The 21,832-nt window shown below is 39.6% G+C and overlaps 1 protein-coding gene across 1 annotated transcript in view; it reads left to right on the forward strand.

The window, feature by feature from the left end:
• Positions 1-21,832, forward strand: part of DYM (dymeclin) — a 372,708-nt gene that overhangs the window by 99,139 nt on the left and 251,737 nt on the right. Inside the window, exons 7-8 of the mRNA XM_060122074.1 lie at positions 91-216; positions 1,673-1,815. Coding sequence (XP_059978057.1) covers positions 91-216; positions 1,673-1,815 — 269 coding nt within the window. The remainder of the gene's footprint in view (positions 1-90; positions 217-1,672; positions 1,816-21,832) is intronic.

Below are 21,832 nucleotides of genomic sequence, written 5' to 3' on the forward strand. Positions count from 1 at the left end.
GAGTTTTTAAATGTATAGTTTATTTAGAAAAGAGTAATATCTTAATCTTCCAAAGTGATCATTATTCTGATTTGTTTCCTATTTTTCCAGAGATATTACATATGAAATATCAGTAGAAGCTGTGTCAACAATGGTGGTCTTCCTTTCCTGCCAACTCTTCCACAAGGAAGTTTTGCGACAGAGCATCAGTCACAAGTACTTGATGCGAGGTCGATGGTATGTTTCTATTTTAAATTTGTCAAGTTTTTTATTGAATTAATCTATAGTTCTCGTCTTGTCCTCTTTCCTTAGTGTTGTTCCATATCTCCAACCAGACATTTCCTCTGGTGGTTCTGTCAGAACTTCAAACCCAACACATAAGGATCTGCTTTCCTGTCTAAACTATCCATCCTCCCTGCCCCTTTCATCCCCTAGCTTCATTACCTTCTCTAGTGGTTTCTTTGTAGAGTAGAAACTTTGAAGCCATGTTTTCTTCCTTCTGCATCATTCTCTATGTCTAAGCATTCATCCAGTCATATTTGTTCATTGAAATTATTTGTATCTTCCCCTTCCCACCAGTCCCATTGAAACGACTGCTGCAGTGGATGCCCCATCACCATGTGTTTGGACTTCCCCAGCAGCCACTTAACTGACTGTTCCTACTTTCATGTAGTCAACAAATGTTTATTGTGTGCTAACCATGTGCCAGGCATGTGTTAGGATGTGGAGCTGTGCTCCTGAGCAGAGCAGAAGCTTACAGTCTCCTGGGCGGTAGGGACGGGAGTAGGTAAATATTACACACACACACACACACACACACACACACACACACACACACACAGAGAGAGAGAGAGAGAGAGAGAGAGAGAGAGAGAGAGAGAGAGAAACACCTTTGTCTTTTCACATCCCTCTTGCTACCTTGATTATACTTGTGGCACATCCACAGAATCCTTTAGAGCTCTTTTAGAACATATTTGAAAATCACTGATAATAGGGATAAAAGGCCTTAAGCGTTGGCTGAGGAGTCTATTCAAAAGTTTTTTCCAGATTGCAGGAATTGATGTATCACCAATTTGTGGACACATATCCCTTTTAACCTGTTTTCTCTGCCTTCTCCTCTCATTCTGTTACTTAAAAGCAAAGGGTATTAACATTAAAAGAAATCTGTATATATATGGATATGTTTTTATATGTATGCATAGATTGAATAACTTCATACTTTTATTTTAAACAATGTAAGATATTTAACAATTATTATACTGATTATATGTTGAATATTTTGGATATATTGGGTTAAGTCAAATATACTATTCAAGTCAATTTCCATACTTTTAAATTCTTGCGTTTTCCTACTGACTCTGTGTTACTACCTCCCTTCAAGTGCCAAGTACTGTATTATACACTGAATTTATAATATTTCACCTGTTATACAGATTACAAATAAGGTAACTGAAGCTTAGGAGTTGAAGCGATTTGATGAATGACATACAGCATGGTAAGAGGAAAGCCAGATTTAAGCCTCAAGTCTGATCTCAAAGCCCATGGTCTTCACTGTTGTGACAGTGCCAGATTTCTTCGAATTGTGCTAATCCCTTTTATGTCGGTAGATTATATAGGTTATATTTATCACGATACAAAGTCAGTTGACTCCCCCAAATCTGAGTTTATTTTCTTCTTTTTTCTTTTTGTGTAGCCTCCCATATACCAGCAAACTTGTAAAGACCTTGTTGTATAACTTCATCAGGCAAGAAAAGCCGCCTCCTCCAGGAGCACACGTTTTCCCTCAGCAGTCAGATGCGGGAGGGCTGCTGTATGGACTGGCATCAGGAGTAGCAAGTAAGTCTTACCAGATTTTGTCAGGTCTTTGTTATACGTAGGTTTTGTCCAGTTAGTCATAAGAAATTCTGTTCAGTTGGCTGCCGCTACTAACTGTTATATTGCATCTGTGCAGCTGGTTAAATGTGAAATATTGGAAACAATTTAAAATATTTTTTCCATTTGGTGCACTGATTTATACAAGGAAATATATGCAAACCATGAATAGATTGTTTACCTATAAGAGAACATTTTTCAAGAAGAATATTTATAAATATGCATATTGCATGCATTCTAGCTGTACAATATAAATACAGTCATGCTCTTGGGAACTTTTTACTGCTTGTGTTTTATGAGGAAATTATTCTATTTTAGGGGCTTTCTTGGTTAGGATTTTACGTGACTAATTAGGTATAGTTTTCTTATTATACTCAGTGTTTCATTTGTTCGGTGACAAATTAGCACATTTTCAAGAGTCTTGTAATAAATTCTGAAGTGGCACAAATGTGAGTTTTATCAGATTGGAAGCAAATTTCATTAACTGAACAAAGTCCTTTCCCACCATCCAGTAAAGCCTCATTTCTACTTCACAGCGTTTAGACCTAAAGAGACCAGAAATACAAGAGGACCTGGGTCATGTGAGGTTACGTCAACTGAACTTGTGCTTTGTTCTGAAGGAGAAACAAAAACTAGACTGGCACTTTGGCAGTTGTAAGGTCTGCCTGGGTGCTCTTACTAAAGAAACAGTATACGGTCTGCTTAATTACATAGTGCAGAGTTCAGCTGTCTGAAGGAATTTTAAATGGAGCTGAGTTCCACAGCTGAATTAGGCTGGGACGTGCTCTCCACACTCAGGCAGGGGCGTCAGTTTGTTAGGAAAATGGAGTACTGTGTGATAATTTATGGGGTGAGGAGTCTCAGGAACCTCTTTGGATGAGAAGACCTCTGTTCTAGGTTTGCCTTCCTTTGATTTCTTTCAATATTATGAGTTGAATTACATTTGTAATCACTCATGGCTCTGTCTTTGGTGCTGAGTATGCTCCCTAGACCACCAGACCTGCAGAGGTTCATTCTCCGAGTCACCCCGCCCATTGCCCTCATTGTTTCCGATGAGGGGGCTGTACAAGGCTTGCTCATGTTCGGCTTCTGAAGGCAGCACAGGAATCCTGTGTGCCTGTGGGAATCGGGTGTCCTGTGGGAAGGCTTGATTAATCCATTAGTGTTTCCTTTTTTCAGTCATTAAACTGGTGTAAGTATTCAAAAGCTGAGTATTTTCCCGTTCTCCAATACGGTTGGACATTTTTTTTGGAGGAGGTAGTAGAAGTTCATTACCTGCTTTCTTCAAAACAGTGGCAGTGCTTCACAGTTTTTAAAAATACAGACTTGTGTGTAGTCTTGATTTTTCTTGCAGTTACGTGTCATCATAAAGAAGTCCAGTATGGTGTGTGGTGTCATCAGTACCGGGTGCCAGAAAACTTGACTTGCTAACTTTAGATCTACTCTGCGTATCGGAAGGAAGTTCCTTTTCTTAGCTCCCAGTTTCTTTGTCTACCAGATGTCGATCACGGTTGGAATACATGCTCTCTGACACTATTTCCACATAATTTTTTTTTTCTTGCGGTACGCGGGCCTCTCACTGCTGTAGCCTCTCCCGTTGCGGAGCACAGGCTCCGGACGCGCAGGCTCAGTGGCCATGGCTCACGGGCCCAGCCGCTCTGTGGCATGTGGGATCTTCCTGGACCGGGGCCCGAACCCGGCTCCCTTGCATTGGCAGGCGGACTCTCAACCACTGTGCCACCAGGGAAGCCCCTCTCCTCCTCTTTTGAAAGAGCCTTTTATTTGGAAATAAGTTCACACATATATAAAAATACCAAAACTAAAAAAATCCCCCAAATTATATACCTTTAACGAGGCTGATTTATTGTTAACATTTTATCCCATTTGTATTGTATTTGTATTCCTCCCCCCCAAATCTACACACACACACACACACACACACACACACACACACACACACACACACATTTTTTTAAACCATTTTTGAGAATAAGTTATATACATCATGGCCCTTTACCCCTAAATACTTGAACGTGTATTTCCTAAAAGGGGATATCTCTTTTTTTTTAAACTTTTGTTAAAAACATTGAAGTATAGTTATTTAATTTACAATGTTGTGTTAGTTTGAGACGTACAGCAGGGTGATTCTGTTATTCATATATATATATATATACTCTTTTTAGAATATATTACAAGATAATTGAGTATAGTTCCCTGTGCTACACAGTAGGTCCTTGTTTACGCATTTATATAGTGTGTGTATATGTTAATCCTAAACTCCTAATTTATCTCCCCCCCATCCCCTTTGCTAACTATAAGCTTGTTTTCTATGTCTGTGAGTCTCTTTCTGTTTTGTAAATAAGTTCATTTGTATCATTTTTTTTTGATTCCACATATAAATGATATCATATGATATTTGTCCTTCTCTGTCTGACTTCACTTAGTATGATAATCTCTACATCCATCCATGTTGCTGGAGATGGTATTTTCATTCTTTTTTTAAAATCAATTAATGAATGTATTTTCTTTTTTCTTTCTGGCTGCATTGGGTCTTTGTTGCTGCGCATGGGCTATCTCTAGTTGCAGCGAGCGGGGGCTACTCTTCATCGCGGTGTGGGGGCTACTCTTCATTGCGGTGCGCGGGCTTCTCATTGTGGTGGCTTCTCTTGTTGGGGAGCACAGGCTCTAGGAGCGTGGGCTTCAGTAGTTGTGGCACACAGGCTCAGTAGCTGTGGCTCATGGGCTTTAGAATGCAGGCTCAGTAGTTGTGGCACATGAGCTTAGTTGCTCTGTGGCACGTAGGATCTTCCTGGACAAGAGCTTGAACCCATGTCCCCTGCACTGGCAGGCAGATTCTCAACCACTGCGCCACCAGGGAAGTCCTATTTCATTCTTTTTATGGCTGAGTAATATTCCATTGTGTATATTTGTGTGTGTATATATTTATATGTGTATATGTGTGTGTGTGTGTGTGTGTGTGTGTATATATATATATATATATATATATATATATCTCACATCTTCTTTATCCATTCATCTGTTGATGGACACTAAGGTTGCTTCCATGTCTTGGCTTTTGTAAATGGTGCTGCTTTGAACATTGGTGTGCGTGTATCTTATGATATTATGAATTAGAGCTTTCATCTTTTCTGGATATATGCCCAGTAGTGGGATTGCAGAATCATATCGTAGCTCTATTTTTAGTTCTCTAAGGAACCTCCGTACTGTTCTCCATAGTGGCTGTAGCAATTTACATTCCCACCAACATGTGCTTGTGCTTACACCTTGGAATTTCTAAGCCGTTAGATATGAAGTGTGGCCTGGTCATACAGATTTTCAGTAAGCATTCTAGATGGTTCTGAAAAAGCTGGTCCATTTCTGTACCACTTTGTGGTGCGGGTCCCTTTCCTGTGCTTGCCTCTGTTCTGCTGTGGGCCCATCATGGCAGATAGTTGAGCCAATTCTGTTAACTGTTGGGGATTACATTGTTTTGAGGCAGCTCTAATGGGCTTAACTGACACTCTCCTTCAGTATTATCTTGCTTTCTCTTCTTATTACTCTCTTACTGATGAGGTCCAGTTTATCAGAATTGTTTTTTTTTTAATTTATTTTTTTATACAGCAGGTTCTTATTAGTTATCTGTTTTATACATATTAGTGTATGCATGTCAATCCCAATCGCCCAATTCATCCCACCACCCGCACCCCCACCACTTTCCCCCATTTGAGTGCATACTTTTGTTCTCTACATCTGTGTCTCTATTTCTGCCTGGCAAACTAGTTCATGTGTACCATTTTTCTAGATTCCACATATATGTGTTAATATAAGATATTTGTTTTTCTCTTTCTGACTTACTTCACTCTGTATGGCAGTCTCTAGGTCCATCCGTGTCTCTACAAATGGCCCAATTTCGTTCATTTTTATGGCTGAGTAATATTCCATTGTATATATGTACCACATCTTCTTTATCCATTTGTCTGTCGATGGGCATTTAAGTTGCTTCCATGACCTGGCTATTGTAAATAGTGCTGCAGTGAACATTGGGGTGCATGTATCTTTTTGAATTATAGTTTTCTCTGTGTATATGCCCAGTAGTGGGATTGCTGGGTCATATGATAGTTTTATTTTTAGGTTTTTAAGGAATCGCCATGCTGTTCTCCATAGTGGCTATATCAATTTACATTCCCACCAACAGTGCAAGAGGGTTCCCTTTTCTCCACACCCTCTCCAGCATTTGTTGTTTGTAGATTTTCTGATGATGCCCGTCTGGCTGGTGTGAGGTGATACCTCACTGTAGTTTTGATTTGCATTTCTCTAATAATTAGTGATGTTGAGCAGCTTTTCATGTGCCTCTTGGACGTCTGTATGTCTTCTTTGGAGAGATGTCTATTTAGGTTTTCTACCCATTTTTGGATTGGGTTGTTTGTTTTTTTTAATATTGAGCTGCTTGAGCTGTTTATATATTTTGGAGATTAATCCTTTGTTGATTCATTTGCAAATATTTTCTCCCATTCTGAGGGTTGTCTTTCCATCTTGTTTATAGTTCCCTTTGCTATGCAAAAGCTTTTAAGTTTCTTTAGGTACCATTTGTTTATTTTTGTATTTTTTTCTGTTACTGTAGGAGGTGGGTCAAAAAAGATCTTGCTGTGATTTATGTCAAAGGGTGTTCTTCCTATGTTTTCCTCTAAGAGTTTTATAATGTCCGGTCTTACATTTAGGTCTTTAATCCATTCTGAGTTTATTTTTGTGTATGGTGTTAGGGAGTGTTCTAATTTCATTTTTTTCCATGTAGCTGTTCAGTTTTCCCAGCACCACTTATTGAAGAGGCTGTCTTTTCTCCATTGTATATCCTTGCCTCCTTTGTCATAGATTAGTTGACCATAGGTGCATGGGTTTATCTCTGGGGTTTCTCTCCTGTTCCATTGATCCATATTTCTGTTTCTGTTCCAGTACCATGTTGTCTTGACTACTGTAGCTTTGTAGTATAATCTGAAGTCAGGGAGTCTGATTCCTCCAGCTCCGCTTGTTTCCCTCGAGATTGCTTTGGTTATTCTGGGTCTTTTGTGTTTCCATACAAATTTTAAGTTTTTTTGTTCTATTTCTGTAAAAAATGTCATTTGTAATTTGATAGGGATTGCATTGAATCTGTAGATTGCTTTGGGTAGTATAGTCATTTTCACAGTGTTGATTCTTCCAATCCAAGAACATGGTACATCTCTCCATCTGTTGGTGACATCTTTGGTTTCTTTCACCAGTGTCTCATAGTTTTCTGAGTACAGGTCTTCTACCTCTTTAGGTAGGTTTATTCCTAGGTATTTTATTCTTTTTGTTGCAGTGGTGAATGGGATTGTTTCCTTAATTTCTCTTTCTGATCTTTCGTTGTTAGTGTATAGGAATGCAAGAGACTTCTGTGCATTAATTTTGTATCCTACAACTGTACCAAATTCATTGATTAGCTCTAGTAGTTTTCTGGTGGTGTCTTTAGGATTATCTATGTATAGTATCATGTCATCCACAAACAATGACAGCTTTACTTCTTTTCCAATTTGTATTCCTTTTATTTCTTTTTCTTCTTTGATTGCCGTGGCTAGGACTTCCAAAACTATGTTGAATAAGAGTGGCGAGAGTGGACATCCTTGTCTTGTTCCTGATCTTAGAGGAAATGCTTTCAGTTTTTCGCCATTGAGAATGATGTTGGCTGTGGGTTTGTCGTATATGGCCTTTATTATGTTGAGGTAGCTTCCCTCTATGCCCACTTTCTGGAGAGTTTTTATCATAAATAGGTGTTGAATTTTGTCAAAAGCTTTTTCTGCATCTATTGAGTTGATCGTATGGTTTTTCTCCTTCAATTTGTTAATATGGTGTATCACATTGATTGATTTGCGTATATTGAAGAATCCTTGCATCCCTGGGATAAATCCCACTTGATCGTGGTGTATGATCCTTTTAATGTGTTGTTGGATTCTGTTTGCTAGTATTTTGTTGAGGATTTTTGCATCTATATTTATCAATGATATGGGTCTGTAATTTTCTTTTTTTGTAGTATCTTTGTCTGGTTCTGGTATCAGGGTGATGGTGGCCTCATAGAATGAGTTTGGGAGTGTTCCTTCCTGTGCAATTTTTGGAAGAGTTTGAGAAGAATCGGTGTTAGCTCTCCTCTAAATGTTTGATAGAACTCACCTGTGAAGCCATCTGGTCCTGGACTTTTGTTTGTTGGAAGATTTTTAATCACAGTGTCAATTTCATTACTGTGATTGGTCTGTTCATATTTTCTATTTCTTCCTGGTTCAGTCTTGGAAGGTTATACCTATCTAAGAATGTGTCCATTTCTTCCAGGTTGTCCATTTTATTGGCATAGAGTTGCTTGTAGTAGTCACTTATGATGCTTTGTATTTCTGCAGTGTCCGTTGTAACTTCTCCTTTTTTATTTCTAATTTTATTGATTTGAGTGCTCTCCCTCCTTTTCTTTTTTTAAAATGTATTTATTTTTGGCTGCACTGGGTCTTTGTTGCTGCGTACAGGCTTTCTCTAGTTGCGGCGAGCGGGGGCTTCTCTTCGTTGCGGTGTGCGGGCTTCTCATTGCAGTGGCTTCTCTCGTTGCGGAGCACGGGCTCTAGGCACGTGGGCTTCAGTAGTTGTGGCACGAAGGCTTCAGTAGTTGTGGCTCACAGGCTCTAGAGCGCAGGCTCAGTCGTTGTGGTGCTCGGGCTTAGTTTCTCCATGGCATGTGGGATCTTCCCAGACCGGGTCTCGAACCTGTGTCTCCTGCACTGGCAGGGAGATTCTTAACCACTGGGCTACCAGGGAGGTCCTCCCTTTTTTTCTTGATGTGTCTAGCCAAAGGTTTATCAATTTTGTTTATCTTCTCAAAGAACCAGCTTTTACTTTTATTGATGTTTGCTATTATTTTCTTTGTTTCTGTTTCATTTATTTCTGCTCTGATCTTTATGATTTCTTTCCTTCTAGTAACTTTGGGTTTTGTTTGTTCTTCTTTCTCTAGTTCCTTTAGGTGTAAGGTTAGATTGTTTATTTGAGATGTTTCTTGTTTCTTGAGGTAGGCTTGTATAGCTATAAACTTCCCTCTTAGAACTGCTTTTGCTGCATCCCATAAGTTTTGGATCGCTGTGTTTTCGTTGTCGTTTGTTTCTAGGTATTTTTTGATTTCCTCTTCGATTTCTTCAGTGATCTCTTGGTTATTTAGTAACGTATTGTTTAGCCTCCACGTCTTTGTGTTTTTTACGTTTTTTGTTCCCTGTAATTGATTTCTAATCTCATAGCATTGTGGTTGGAAAAGATGCTTGATATGATTTTAATTTTCTTTAATTTACCAAGGCTTGATTAGTGACTCAAGATGTGATCTATCCTGGAGAATGTGCTGTGTGCACTTGAGAAGAAAGTGTAATCTGCTGTTTTCGGATGGAATGTCCTAAAAATACCAGTTAAATCTATCTGGTCTATTGTGTCTTTTAAAGCTTGTGTTTCCCCAGTAATTTTCTGTCTGGATGATCTGTCCATTGATATAAGTGAGGTGTTAAAGTCCCCCACTAAATTGTGTTACTCTCGATTTCCTCTTTTATAGCTGTTAGAATTTGCCTTATGTTGACTGGTGACTCGAACAGCAGATGTTTATTTCTCCCAGTTTTAGAGGCTGGGAAGTCTAAGATTAAGGTGCTGGCAGATTTGGTTCTTGGCTCTCTTCTTGGCTTGCAGATGGTTGCACACTATCTTTACATGGTGTCTCTTTTTCCTCATATAAGGGCACAAATATCATCATGGGGGCTCCGCCCGCATGACTGCATCTAAACCTAATGACTTTACAAAAGGCCCTACCTCCTATTACCACCACATTGGGGTTAGGGCTTAATATATGAATTTGGGGTTGGGGGACACAAACATTCAGTCAGTAATAGGTATTAAATAGGTCATGCTGGAATTCCCCTCACTGAAATTCTCAGTTTGGGAGGCCATTGGTCTCTTTTTTATGTCAACAGCTAAGGCACCTTTTAGCCCCAGTCATTCTTTATTTTAAACCACAACCTGTTTAGTGGTGGAGGTGAGGGTTTTGCCCAAAGTAGATCACTCACAGTCCATTCCAACCTCACTAATATGTTTTTTTAAAAAATACAGAAGGAAAAGGCATTCCAGAGTGCATAAGGATTCCACCACCACCACCACCAAATAATCCTGTGATTGAAACAAGTTATTTTCTATTCTGATTTTGGAGGCCACTCCTTATATTGTCCTTTGGGAGGGACTAGCTTTAGATCTTGATAACTTGGTATTATGGAAGAGGCATAAGTATCAGACTCTGGCTGTTGGTATTAGACCTAGAATTGAAAGCCAGTCCTGCCATTTACTAACTAGATGTTCTTTGGCTATTTAACCTCTTAGTGACTCAAATTCTTCAAGGCAAAATGAGGGTAATACCTTCCTTTATAGGGCTACTGAGGGCATGAAATGAGCAAAAGTGTAAGAAGGAGCCTCGTACCCAGTAGGTGCATAATAAATGGTCACTGTTAGTCACAAATATTACATAGTTGTATTTGAAAGATAACTTTTGTTTAAAATAAATACAAAAAAGGCAGTGACCTTATAATGATTTACAAGTTTACTCAGATTTTTCATGTAAATAAATTACGAAAATATCTGATATTTGGTATACACATTTATAATAGAGACTTCAGATAGTCACTACAAGAGTTATGTTGAAAATTTATATTGTGAGAAGGAAAAACAGTTATAACATTTATTGTTTTTCTTTTGATTCTATCCTTACTTCTTTGACCCTGTCTTTTAATATATTTTAAAGCTTCTAAATTGCCTCTAATACCTAAAAAAAAGGGTGAAGCAAAGGAAGCATTGACCTTGAAATTTCTTGTGTGTTTTTTCATTGTAAGACAGAGCTGTAATGTGATTATAACTGAGTATTTAACGTTTTAAAGAGCCAAGCCTAATTGAATGTGTTCTGCCAAGCTGGGCTTTCCATCGCAACTACTGAGGTTTCACACGATAATTTCTGATATATGGCTTTTCCATTTGAATGAGCCATCAAAAATGTTTTTTTTTCCTTTGCTTGCAGTGGTGGGTGTCCCAGCCAAATTATAAAGCCAAAGTAGTGATTATTTGTTTAGGTAAATGCTATAATAGAGAAATTAATAAAGTAGAATTTGAAGATTAAAACTCATTTCTCCCAATTGGTGTTATTGAGAAAGTTACTGAATTCATTATGATAGGTATGGTATGAAGTAGTTGTAATTTTTTTTACGTGACGGTTGTTTTTCTCTTCAGTTTTGGCTTCTTCTGGGCTGACTCATTGAGAGAAAGAACAACTACAGTAAGCGAAAAAGTATGTGGCACTCAGAAACAGGCATAGTTGTGAAAGCATTTCTAATTAAAGCACTTTGAATTTTCAAAGAAAGAAAGTGCTTTATAAACAGTAATTACATTCTCAATTCATTTTTATTTGGAATGATCTGATAGATTTTTATATACCAGGTGAAAGAATGACTTTTTTCTCCCCTTTATTTTCAGGACTGAACTCATTTTGTGACTTTTAAAATATAGTTAATTTCAGTTTACTGTTTACTTGTAATGGTTCTTTGCAGGCATACAGTGAGCATTTATTTACTTTATTTTTGGCTGTGTTGGGTCTGCATTGCTGTGCGTGGGCTTTCTTTAGTTGTGTCAAGTGGGGGCTACACTTTGTTGCGGTGCACGGGCTTCTCATTGCGGTGGCTTCTCTTGTTGCGGAGCACAGGCTTCAGTAGTTCTGTCTCGCAGGCTCTAGGGCGCAAGTTCAGTAGTTGTGGCCCATGGGCTTAGTTGCTCCATGGCATGTGGGATCTTCCGAGACCAGGGCTTGAACCTGTGTCCCTTGCATTGGCAGGCAGATTCTTAACCACTGTGCCACCAGGGAAGCCCCAGAGTGAGTGTTTAGATTAGTATCTACAATACAAACTGACTATATTTAGTTGTAGGGTCATAATATAAGTTATTTTACTTTTAATTGCTCTCTGAAACAAGCATTATTTCAGATTTTAGACTTGTAAAAAATGTTTATTAAAAGATATTCATTGGAAGTGTCAAAATATAGTATTGACTTGTTTATCTTTTATCCTTGTAATTTGCTGGCAACCGCTCCTAAACCAGTTTCCAGAAATGGTTTGTGTTTTTTCTTTTTTCTTTTTTTTTTTTGTGGTACGCGGGCCTCCCACTGTTGTGGCCTCTCCCGTTGCGGAGCACAGGCTCCGGACGTGCAGGCTCAGCGGCCATGGCTCACAGGCCCAGCCGCTCCGCGGCATGTGGTATCTTCCCGTACCGAGGCACGAACCCACGTCCCCTGCATTGGTAGGCGGATTCCCAACCACTGCGCCACCAGGGAAGCCCTCCAGAAATGGTTTTGAAAGTCAGTATGCCAGCCCTCTAGTCTCATTTTCTTCTTAACAGATTTGAGGGGAAGACTGAAGCTTTTTTTATGCCACAAATCGTTGGGGAATGAATTCATTCATATTCACCAGGAAGAAAATAGAATAATGCAGTCAATTTCAGATGAAATCCTAGGAATAAGTTTCTAAGACTGCTATAAATGTTGTTTATTTGGCATCGACGATTTAATGTTTCTGAGACTCCAGTAACGTAATTTATTTTATTGTGGAATTTAAAATATTAAAGATATTTTAAACATAAGAATATTAAAATCATGGAATTCTAATTTTGGGGACTGAATCTTATTTGAAAAATGAAGCAATTAAAGTGGATTTGCTGGGGCTTCCCTGGTGGCGCAGTGGTTGAGAGTCCGCCTGCCGATGCAGGGGACACGGGTTCATGCCCCGGTCCGGGAGGATCCCACATGCCGTGGAACGGCTGGGTCTGTGAGCCATGGCCTCTGAGCCTGCACGTCCGGAGCCTGTGCTCCGCAACGGGAGAGGCCACAACAGTGAGAGGCACGCGTATTGCAAAATATATATATATATATATATAGTTCTGTTAGGTAAAAATACCCTTCAGTATTTTTTTGCATGGGAGTGTAGATTTATGGAGCCTAAAACTGTATGTTAAATGACTAAAGAAATAAACAATGTTAGTAAGCATTATTACAAAATATAACAGGAGTTAGCCAAGCAGGAGAAGAGACTAGTAAGTTGCTTTGGGATGCTTGGGATACTTTCCAGAGATGTACAAAGGATAGGGTACGAATATCTTAATTCACCCTGCTGGTCCTGTGTGGAGCTAGGTGCTGCTTATTAGACTGTAGATGTAGTTTTACCCTTATTTTGCATGAAGTGAAAGTGAATTAAATTTGTTTCAAAATCAGACATATATGAAAGTAGGTACAATTGCAGCCAGTAACTTTTAGAGGTTTTAACACTGGAGATGAATGTCATATTTTTAATTATGAAAGAAGGTGATGGTACACCAGTGAGAACTCTGACAACTCTGCTAAGAGTGTAATTAGGTATAGCTACTTTGGAAAATATTTGACCATTATTTAGTCAAATATTGACTGAATATGAACATACCCTGTACCCCAGCAGCTCCATTCTTAGGTATATGTCCTAAAGGAACCTGCACACCTGAGTGCAAGAAAACATGAAAAAAGGTTCGTAGCAACATTGTTTATAATCGTCTCCAACTGGAAACACATCAGATGACCATCAGGAGTGGAATGGATGAAGAGTATTATGTTCATTATATGCAGCTGAAGGGACTGCAGCTCCCCATGTAAACTGATGACTCTTAGAAAACCACGTGGCGTGAAAGAAGCAAGTTAAAAGAAAACATATACAGTATGAAAGTTCAAAAGTAGGCAAAACTACACCAAAAAAGCCAGGCAAAACTAAACTACATTGTTTAGAGTTTGGTCTGTAGGTGTTTGAAACTATAAAGAAAAGCAAGGAAATGATTATCATAAATTTGTATAATAATATTTGATAACGAGTAAACTACCTATCCTCCTCGTTTTACCATGGATGATAGCAGTGTGTAAGAGTTTTATTCTTCAGATGCCTTTGGTTTGCAGTCTTATATTAATTTCTTACTTGCTCTTGTTCATTACTTTTATTTTTGTCCTTCCTGCCTTACAATCATATTATCCTTTCAACATATTAATCACTTGAAATGCCTACACAGAACACTTCCTCCTCTTCTATATTCAATTTAGTGGATCTCTGGTTCTTTGAAATGTTTTGACATAATTTACAAACTTAGATTCTCTTATGTCTTGGTGTTGCATACATCCATGGTGGTTCTCCTGCTGTACACTGAACCATTTATATTGTCCCCCTGATACCTGGACACTGAAGGTCCACGCCCTTCAGATGGGGTTTTGTTTCAACCCTCTCCTGCATGCGTGCAGTCAAGTTACACCAATATGTACTTTATTCTTCAGGGAGATTTCTGTTTGCAGGTGTTTCTTAACATGTTTCCCCATTTCTTCATCCTAAGGAGCCTTTTTATTTTTAGTTTTAGTTTTTTTGTAATATTTTTTAAAAAAATATTTATTTATTTGGCTGTGCTGGGTCTTAGTTGTAGCGTGTGGGATCTATAGTCACGGCGTGTGGGATCTTTAGTTGCGGCACGTGGACTCTTTTAGTTGTGGCATGTGGGAGTGAACCTAGGCCCCCTGCATTGGGAGCACGGGGTCTTAACCACTGGACCACCAGGGAAGTCCCAGGAGCCTTGTTAGACTGTTTTTTCTTAATTGCCACTGCCACTCCCAAAGGAAAATTAAAACTACAAATATACTGTATATCTGTTTATGTACTGTATGTATCTGTGCTTCATACATAAAAAGAGGGTTTTTATTTTTTGCTGTCTTCTGAATCAAGTTTTCAAAGTTTGTCCCCTTGAGATGATATTGCCAACTTTGCAATGCGTAATGTAAGCAAAAGTCTGCAGCCCTCCACTTAGGCTGAGCCAAATTCCTCCCTATGTTTTTACTGCTGGAATACATTTTCTCTTCTTTCATGTTCTTTCTATCGGGCTGGGCCATAACTCTCATAGATATTTAAATGATATACAATTTGATCTGCATTTCCCTCATGCCCTTATCATGCTCTGCAGTCACAACACTAAGTGATGCTAATGGCAAGTATAGTTTTAAGAATCCTGTCTTGTTCATGTAACATTATGTTGTGTTTTCCATGCCATTAATATTTCTTCATAAATACAATTTTAATCATGTATCATATGGATTCACCTTAATCAGTTAAAATGATTAGTCATTTTGGTGGTTTCCACTGTTTTGTTATTCCAGATAACACCCTAGTGAACATCTTTATACAATATGGTGCAAGAGAACCTGCTGGCTCCACCACAGTAGGAGCCTTACTACCTGAGCAGGAAGCCATTGGAATCCTGATTGAATCTGCTAGAGATCCCCCCAGAAGCTGAAGGAAAAATGACTTCTCTGTTCTCACGTCCCACACTACCCCCAACCCAGTGTCTCTGATTCTCTGCCCTAATCTGAAGCCAGCAGGCAAAGAAGTTTGGAAAATATAGTTTGCAGGTTTCTAGCTCCCTGCACTACAAGATCATAGATGGGAGGGGTGTGGAAATGGCTACTAGTACTGTGACCTTATTTTACAGAGGTTATGTAATTTTTGTAAAGTCACACAGCTTGTAGAAATCATGTGTGGCTATCTTTCTCCATACTGTATGCTGTATGTATACATATGAGTGTGAGTGCGTGTTTATAAAGTCTTAAATATCGCACAGGGGGCACTAGAAGTTATGAAAATTTTAAAAACTAAGATTAGCTATAGTTCTACCACTGTAACAAATCAACTGTTTCCATTTTTTCATTCTTTTTCCAGTGCTTGTCCCTATGTATAGGTATATACTTACAGCAAATTAAATAGTAAAGTAGGAAGCATTTAAAATGTGCAAATAATAATCAAGTTTTATCTTGTTATTAGGGTTATGAAAATAAAATAGTATATTTGAAAAGTTTTGAGCCCTAATCAAGAAAGGTGCGGTTGAAATCCAAGCTGTTACTTTTGTTAATTTCATTTCCTGACTTGGTCAAATCAGGAGAACGGGCAAATTTTTGCTGTAAAGCAGCTAAAATTACTTACCTCCTTCTTTTGGCTGTGTGGTTAATAGCGCATGTTTTGAGGTGTTCGGTTGCTAGTATTCAAAGGGAAGACGTCATGGTAAGACTACCAATACTGCTGCCAGTTCTCATGTTGTTCATAAAGCTCACTGGTTTATCTGGGCACAGTTGTTTCCCTGAGCAGAGGTAAAGACAGGGCTCTAAAGACAGGGGACCTAAGGCCAAGTTCCATCATCTCAAGTAGAAGGGATATATTTTGGAGACATTGCAAAGGATTTATTCATATGTGTCATGATGATGACTGCTAGTTTGTCTCCTCCCCCATTTTAGCTGACTACATGGATGCCAAGAATAGGTTATATTTCTCAGTCCTCTTTTCAACCATATATGATCTATATTTTGGCCAAGGGAATGTAAGCAGAAGTGGTATGGGCAAACCTGCAGGTAGAGTTCTCAAAGGAAGTGCATGTCCTCATCTCTGTCTGCTGACTTGAATGAAAATGTGATGGCTGGAGCTGGCTTAGCCATATTGTACCATGAGTATATTTAGAAATGGAGACTGTACACAGTGAAGCAACAAGAGAAAAGGAGCCTGGCTCTTGAATATCATGGAGTAATGGGCAAGCTCTGCTACACCTACTTCTGGACTTCTGTTGAAGCCATAATTAATACAGGTCTGTTACTTGTAACTCACCCTAATGCTGACTTATACTTGGTTGATAATGTATAGTGGATGAAGACGAGGCAGTAATATAATAAACTAGCTTTCTAGGGTAGGTTATTTGTACGAGTTATCAGCATAATCTCACAGAGACCAGAAGACGGTGGGATGAGGCAGAACCTAGTACTTCTCCCTCTCTGCATACCAGATTTTGTCCTCAGTCCCCCAGCATTTTTGTTATACTCTTCACAAAATACAACATTTAAGTTCAGAGTAAAAGAAACAACAACAAAAACAGTGAATTACACAAATAATCTTTTGTTGTTGTTGAATTCTGCCAATCATAGTAATTTACACATTATTGAGAAAACCATTAGAGCCGTTAACAGTGCTTTTTCAGCCAGCCCATAACAGCTGAGGCAAATGAGTCAGAACCTTAAAGATCTAGGAGTTTGTCAGAAGCCTCTTAGCAATGCTCAGGTTTCATATTTTATCTTATAAATTAATGCACATTTTAAGTTCTACTTCAGTAGTCATATCCACGTTTATTACTATTAAGATGGCATTACCTGACAGTCCAGTGACTTAATTAACTTTCTAGAAATCTTAGGGTAAGATTAGTGATCCAGAAAAAAGTATCATGTTTGTTTTCTGACCTTGCTTGTTCCTGGCACATCATGGATTGTCTCCAAAAGTTCATGCATACCTGTTAGAGAAATAGCATATGTATCATTTGAGCCTAATGGAGTTTCTTAGCTAACTGGATTTTTCTTTCTTTCTTCTCTGAGTGTTGTGATATATTGCAAAAAGCCTGAAACCTGGATTTAAGGCTGCTAGTTTTGTGACCTTGGGGGTAGTGACTGGGATCATTAAATTTCTACTTTCTGGTAGCTTTTGTGATCTGCAGTTTTATTTTGTTGTGTTATATCTCTGCTATTCTTTTTTTTTTTTTTTTGCTGTGCTGTGCGGCTTGTGGGATCTTAGTTCCCCAACCAGGGATCGAACCTGGGCCCTGGTAGTGAAAGCCCCAAGTCCTAACAACCGGACCACCAGGAAATCACCTCTGCTATTCTTTTTACTTCTGAAATTTCTGTCATATCTTCGTAGTCTTCATATCTCTTAATCTCTCTTAGAATTTCATTTGTCTCTCTGAACTCTGAATAAGTTCTTCAGATTTATCTTCTAGTTCACTAATTCTCTTCCCAGTTGTATCTGATCCATGAAATTGTTTCACTGAAGTTTTCTAATGTTTGAATTATAACATAGATGCAGTAAAGTACAAAATCTTAAATGTACAACTTCATGCAGATTTAAGTGAGAGGTTGATTAAGGAGAGGCCTTAGAAATGACTGTTGGAATCTGGTAAGATGGAAGTTGTTGGTTACTTTGTGAAGAAGCATTTAGGTGGAATGGTGTTTAGGAAACTAATTAGGGTAGGTTGAGGGGAGAATGAGAGTCAGAGAACAGGCAGAAAAATAGGGCAGCCACTGGAAGGGGACATGGATTCTAGGGAGGTTTTATTTTTTTTATTTTTGGCTGGGAAATGGTGCAACATGTTTACATACTGTGGTAGGAATGATTCATTCCAATTCTGTAAATATTACTAAATGCCTGCATTCACAGAACTTACATTCTATTACAGATGGAGAAATTCTTATTCATAAAGATTGGAGAAGGGATATTTCATTCCTTTATAACAGGAGTGAAGGCAGAGTATGTACATGTTGATGCAGGTGGGTTTGTGGATTTTAAAGTGGAAAGACAGGGTAGTTATCTGATAGACTCTATTGAGAGTCAGCTGAGCATGAAGATTGGGGATTGGTGTTGGAAGTTTACCAAGAGAGAGAGCTGCAGGAGCCTAATTCCCCTGGGACACTAGAGAAGCATAATAGGATTGCTGGACAGAGCTGAGGGCCCACTTGAAATTTATGGGGATGAACTTAAAAGCAATCAGAATGGTTGTATGTTGTTCTTATGTATAGCTGCTTTGGAACATGGAGTAGTTAGAGAATTGGATTTAATCGAGGCTGGAGTTTTGCTAGGCAGTTATGATGGAGGAAAGCGGGAGTGTGAGGGAGTTGGGAAGGAGTAAGCAAGGGAGTGATCCTGTTGCTGATCCGCTGAATCCTAGCTGGGTTAGGAGGGGCTGGTGGTAGACAATGAAAAAGTGGTAGAGAGAGCCAACCAGGTCAAAAATTGTTTGAGTCGGGTACTAGAGGAAATGGTCTGGAAGGCTGGGCAGTGGTGGTATTCAGAGAGTGGAATATATGAATTCAAAATTGTGGTGGTAGTGCAATTATTAGCAAAGAGAACGTGCAACCAGGGCATGACCATGGGAGTGGGTAGCTGGGGTAGGTTAGAGGAAGTGAACAAGCAGATCAAGGCCTTAGAGACCATATTTTTGGGTGGCTTGAGTATGAGTATGTTGATATTTTAAAAATGAGGCCTGGAGTAGTGTGGAGGGGCAGACAGTGAAGCAGGTGCTCAGATGATTAGAAAATGACCAGGAGTGACAGTGCTGTCTATAAATGACTGTAGCAAGAAGCATTGATGGGTAGTATAGTCTGATGGGATGTTTCAGGGCAACTGGGGTGTCAGGAGAAATAGTTTGGAAGCTGTACTGCTTCTCTGTGGTACAAGGGTTGTGGAGAGAGAAAAACAAGTTACCACTTATAAAGGCTCCAGAGAAAGAACTGTTCTCAGGGGACACCCAGGTTTGTGCTAGACCAGGGGCAAAGAGGTTAAGCTTGAAGATACTGAGGATTTTTTCTGATGAAATATGTGAGTTCCAGAGGGGATGGGGAGAGCTATGGGAGACTGTGTTAGTTTAGGGGCTGCACTGAATCGTACGGCACTGGGCCAGGGTGTGTAGCAGCTTTAGTTCTCTTTGCTGATCAAGGTAAACAGGGATATAAGACATAATTATAATTAGCCCTGATGATCCTTTAGGGGAAGGTAGGTAGTAATTCTAATGATAGCTTTGGACAGTTTGTCATGGTGAGGCTTTTGGCCTCATGGCCTGAAAAGGAGGTGTCTTACTGAAGGATTCAGAGCTCCGTGAACCTCCCCTATATCCCGCTGGTTGGTTGTGTCCTGGTAGGGGAAAGGGTATCTTCTTAGTAGTGTGGGCTTAATAGTTATGCATCGTTGTATTGTGTAGGGTTAACTAGAGAATCTACAATCATCTTAACTGCTCATTTTGAAGCTAAATTTAACTGAAATTTATAACTTAAAAAGCTTGAAATGCATCAGTGGAAGACCATGACCAATTCAGAACAAAATGGTTAACAGAACTTCCTTCTCCCAAGCTGCCGGAATTCCAGGCACCTGTGATATGTATGTCGGCGTGCGTGTTTGTGCACAAGGAGCTTTGCAGCACAAACAAGCATTGCACAGCAGTCAGACTTTTTGATAGGAGACTTAGTTATTAGGATCTCCTGTAAGCTCTAGTTTTTTCTAGGTTTATGAAAATACTGTATCCCATAACTGATTTAGTGAGTTAATAGGTTAGTATTAATCCTAGGTAAAACTGGAAGTGAAGGTTGTATGTATGTATGAATTGTATGTCATTCATTTGTAAGATCACCAGAAAGGACTTGAATTCTTGGTCTGTTTGGGGCCCTTCAGAATTGGCAGTTGGAGTGACCTTCAGAAGCACCGTCATGTAGGCCCCTCACAATCTGCCCTCTCTTTCCAGCCTCACCTCACTCAGAGTCTCCAGCTGGAGCGCCAGGTGCACCGAAGGTTCACCCCTGCCCAGCTTTGTCTGATACCATCCCATGCACCGAAATGCCCTTCTCTTCTCCTCCTGCAGATCTGTCACTCACCTTCACACCCCAGGTTACAGGCAGCCTTCTTTGGGAAGCTCTCCTGGAATGCCCAAGCAAAGCTAGTCCTCTTTCTTTGCACAGGACTCTGAAACTCTCAGAACATTGTGTTATAAAGACATTCCTGCCTGTCTTAAGAAGATTATGGGCACCTTGAATGTATTGAAAACAATTTATTCATTGAAGAACCTGTGCATGCCTGCCAAAGAGATAATTTAGTAAATGTTTATTCACCATAAAAAAGGGGCAAAACGCCTGGGAGAGATGGTTCCTTAGGGGGATGTAAAGAAATGCAGATGTGGTACCAAGATGAACAGAAGGCAGTAGAGCCAAAAACACAATCCAAGCAAAATATATATATATATATGTAGGGTTCCGTGGATGAGGCTGAAGAGCGGGAGAGACTTCTGTCTGGCAAGATAATTTGGGACCAGACTCACTGTAAACCACAGAATGCTATTCCTTATAGCAAACAGATTGAATTTAGGCCTGTTATATCCCAAGTGCTTGAAGATCTGACTTGCGGTAAATTTTAAATTTGTAATACCCAGTGGAGGCCAGGGGACCCCGTTTATTGTTTTGGAGCTGGAGGGGCAGTGAGGGTAGTGGGGGAGAGCATCTGCTATAGACTCAGCACTGTGGGTGCAGACCTGCTTAGCTCTATTATGTGCGTAAGGAACTTGGTCTCTTTGAGTGTAATTTCTTTATGTGTAAAATTAGGTAAATGATAATTCTTGGTGAGTTATAAATTAGATAATTTGTATAGATCACCGTTTAATGGCAGAAACTGCTCTTTTTCTTCCCCTCTTTCTTTCACTACCTCTCCCCACAACAGTCCCTTGTGTATAGTAGTCTTTACTTATTTATTTATTTAATAAATTTATTTATTTTATTTATTGATAAGCTGTGTTGGGTCTTCATTGCTGCACGCAGGCTTTCTCTAGTTGCGGTGAGCGGGAACTACTCTTCGTTGCGGTGCGTGGGCTTCTCATTGCTGTGGCTTCTCTTGTTGCGGAGCATGGGCTCTAGGCGCGTGGGCTTCAGTAGTTGTGGCTTGCGGGCTCTAGAACGCAGGCTCAGTATTTTTGGCGCACAGGCTTAGTTGCTCTGTGGCATGTAGAATCTTCCCGAACCAGGGATTGAACCCGTGTCCCCTGCGTTGGCAGGTGGATTCTTAACCACTGCGCCACCAGGGAATCCCTGGTTCCATTATTTTTAAAATAGATTTTTACGAGAGTCAGTTTAGTTAAACCTAGATAATGTAATCAAGCACGCTACACCACAGTATGTCTCCTTATGCTGCAAGAGAAGGAAGGAGCACGTGCCTCTTTCCCCCCTGTTGCGGGCAGGACCCCACTCAGGGTACCTGGATTACTGGCATGGCATGTGACTTCTGACAGGTGGGCTGAGTGTGAGCACCAGTGCCAGTCTGAGTAATGT

Source organism: Lagenorhynchus albirostris, chromosome 14, assembly GCF_949774975.1.
Source record: "Lagenorhynchus albirostris chromosome 14, mLagAlb1.1, whole genome shotgun sequence".
Taxonomy (NCBI): domain Eukaryota; kingdom Metazoa; phylum Chordata; class Mammalia; order Artiodactyla; family Delphinidae; genus Lagenorhynchus; species Lagenorhynchus albirostris.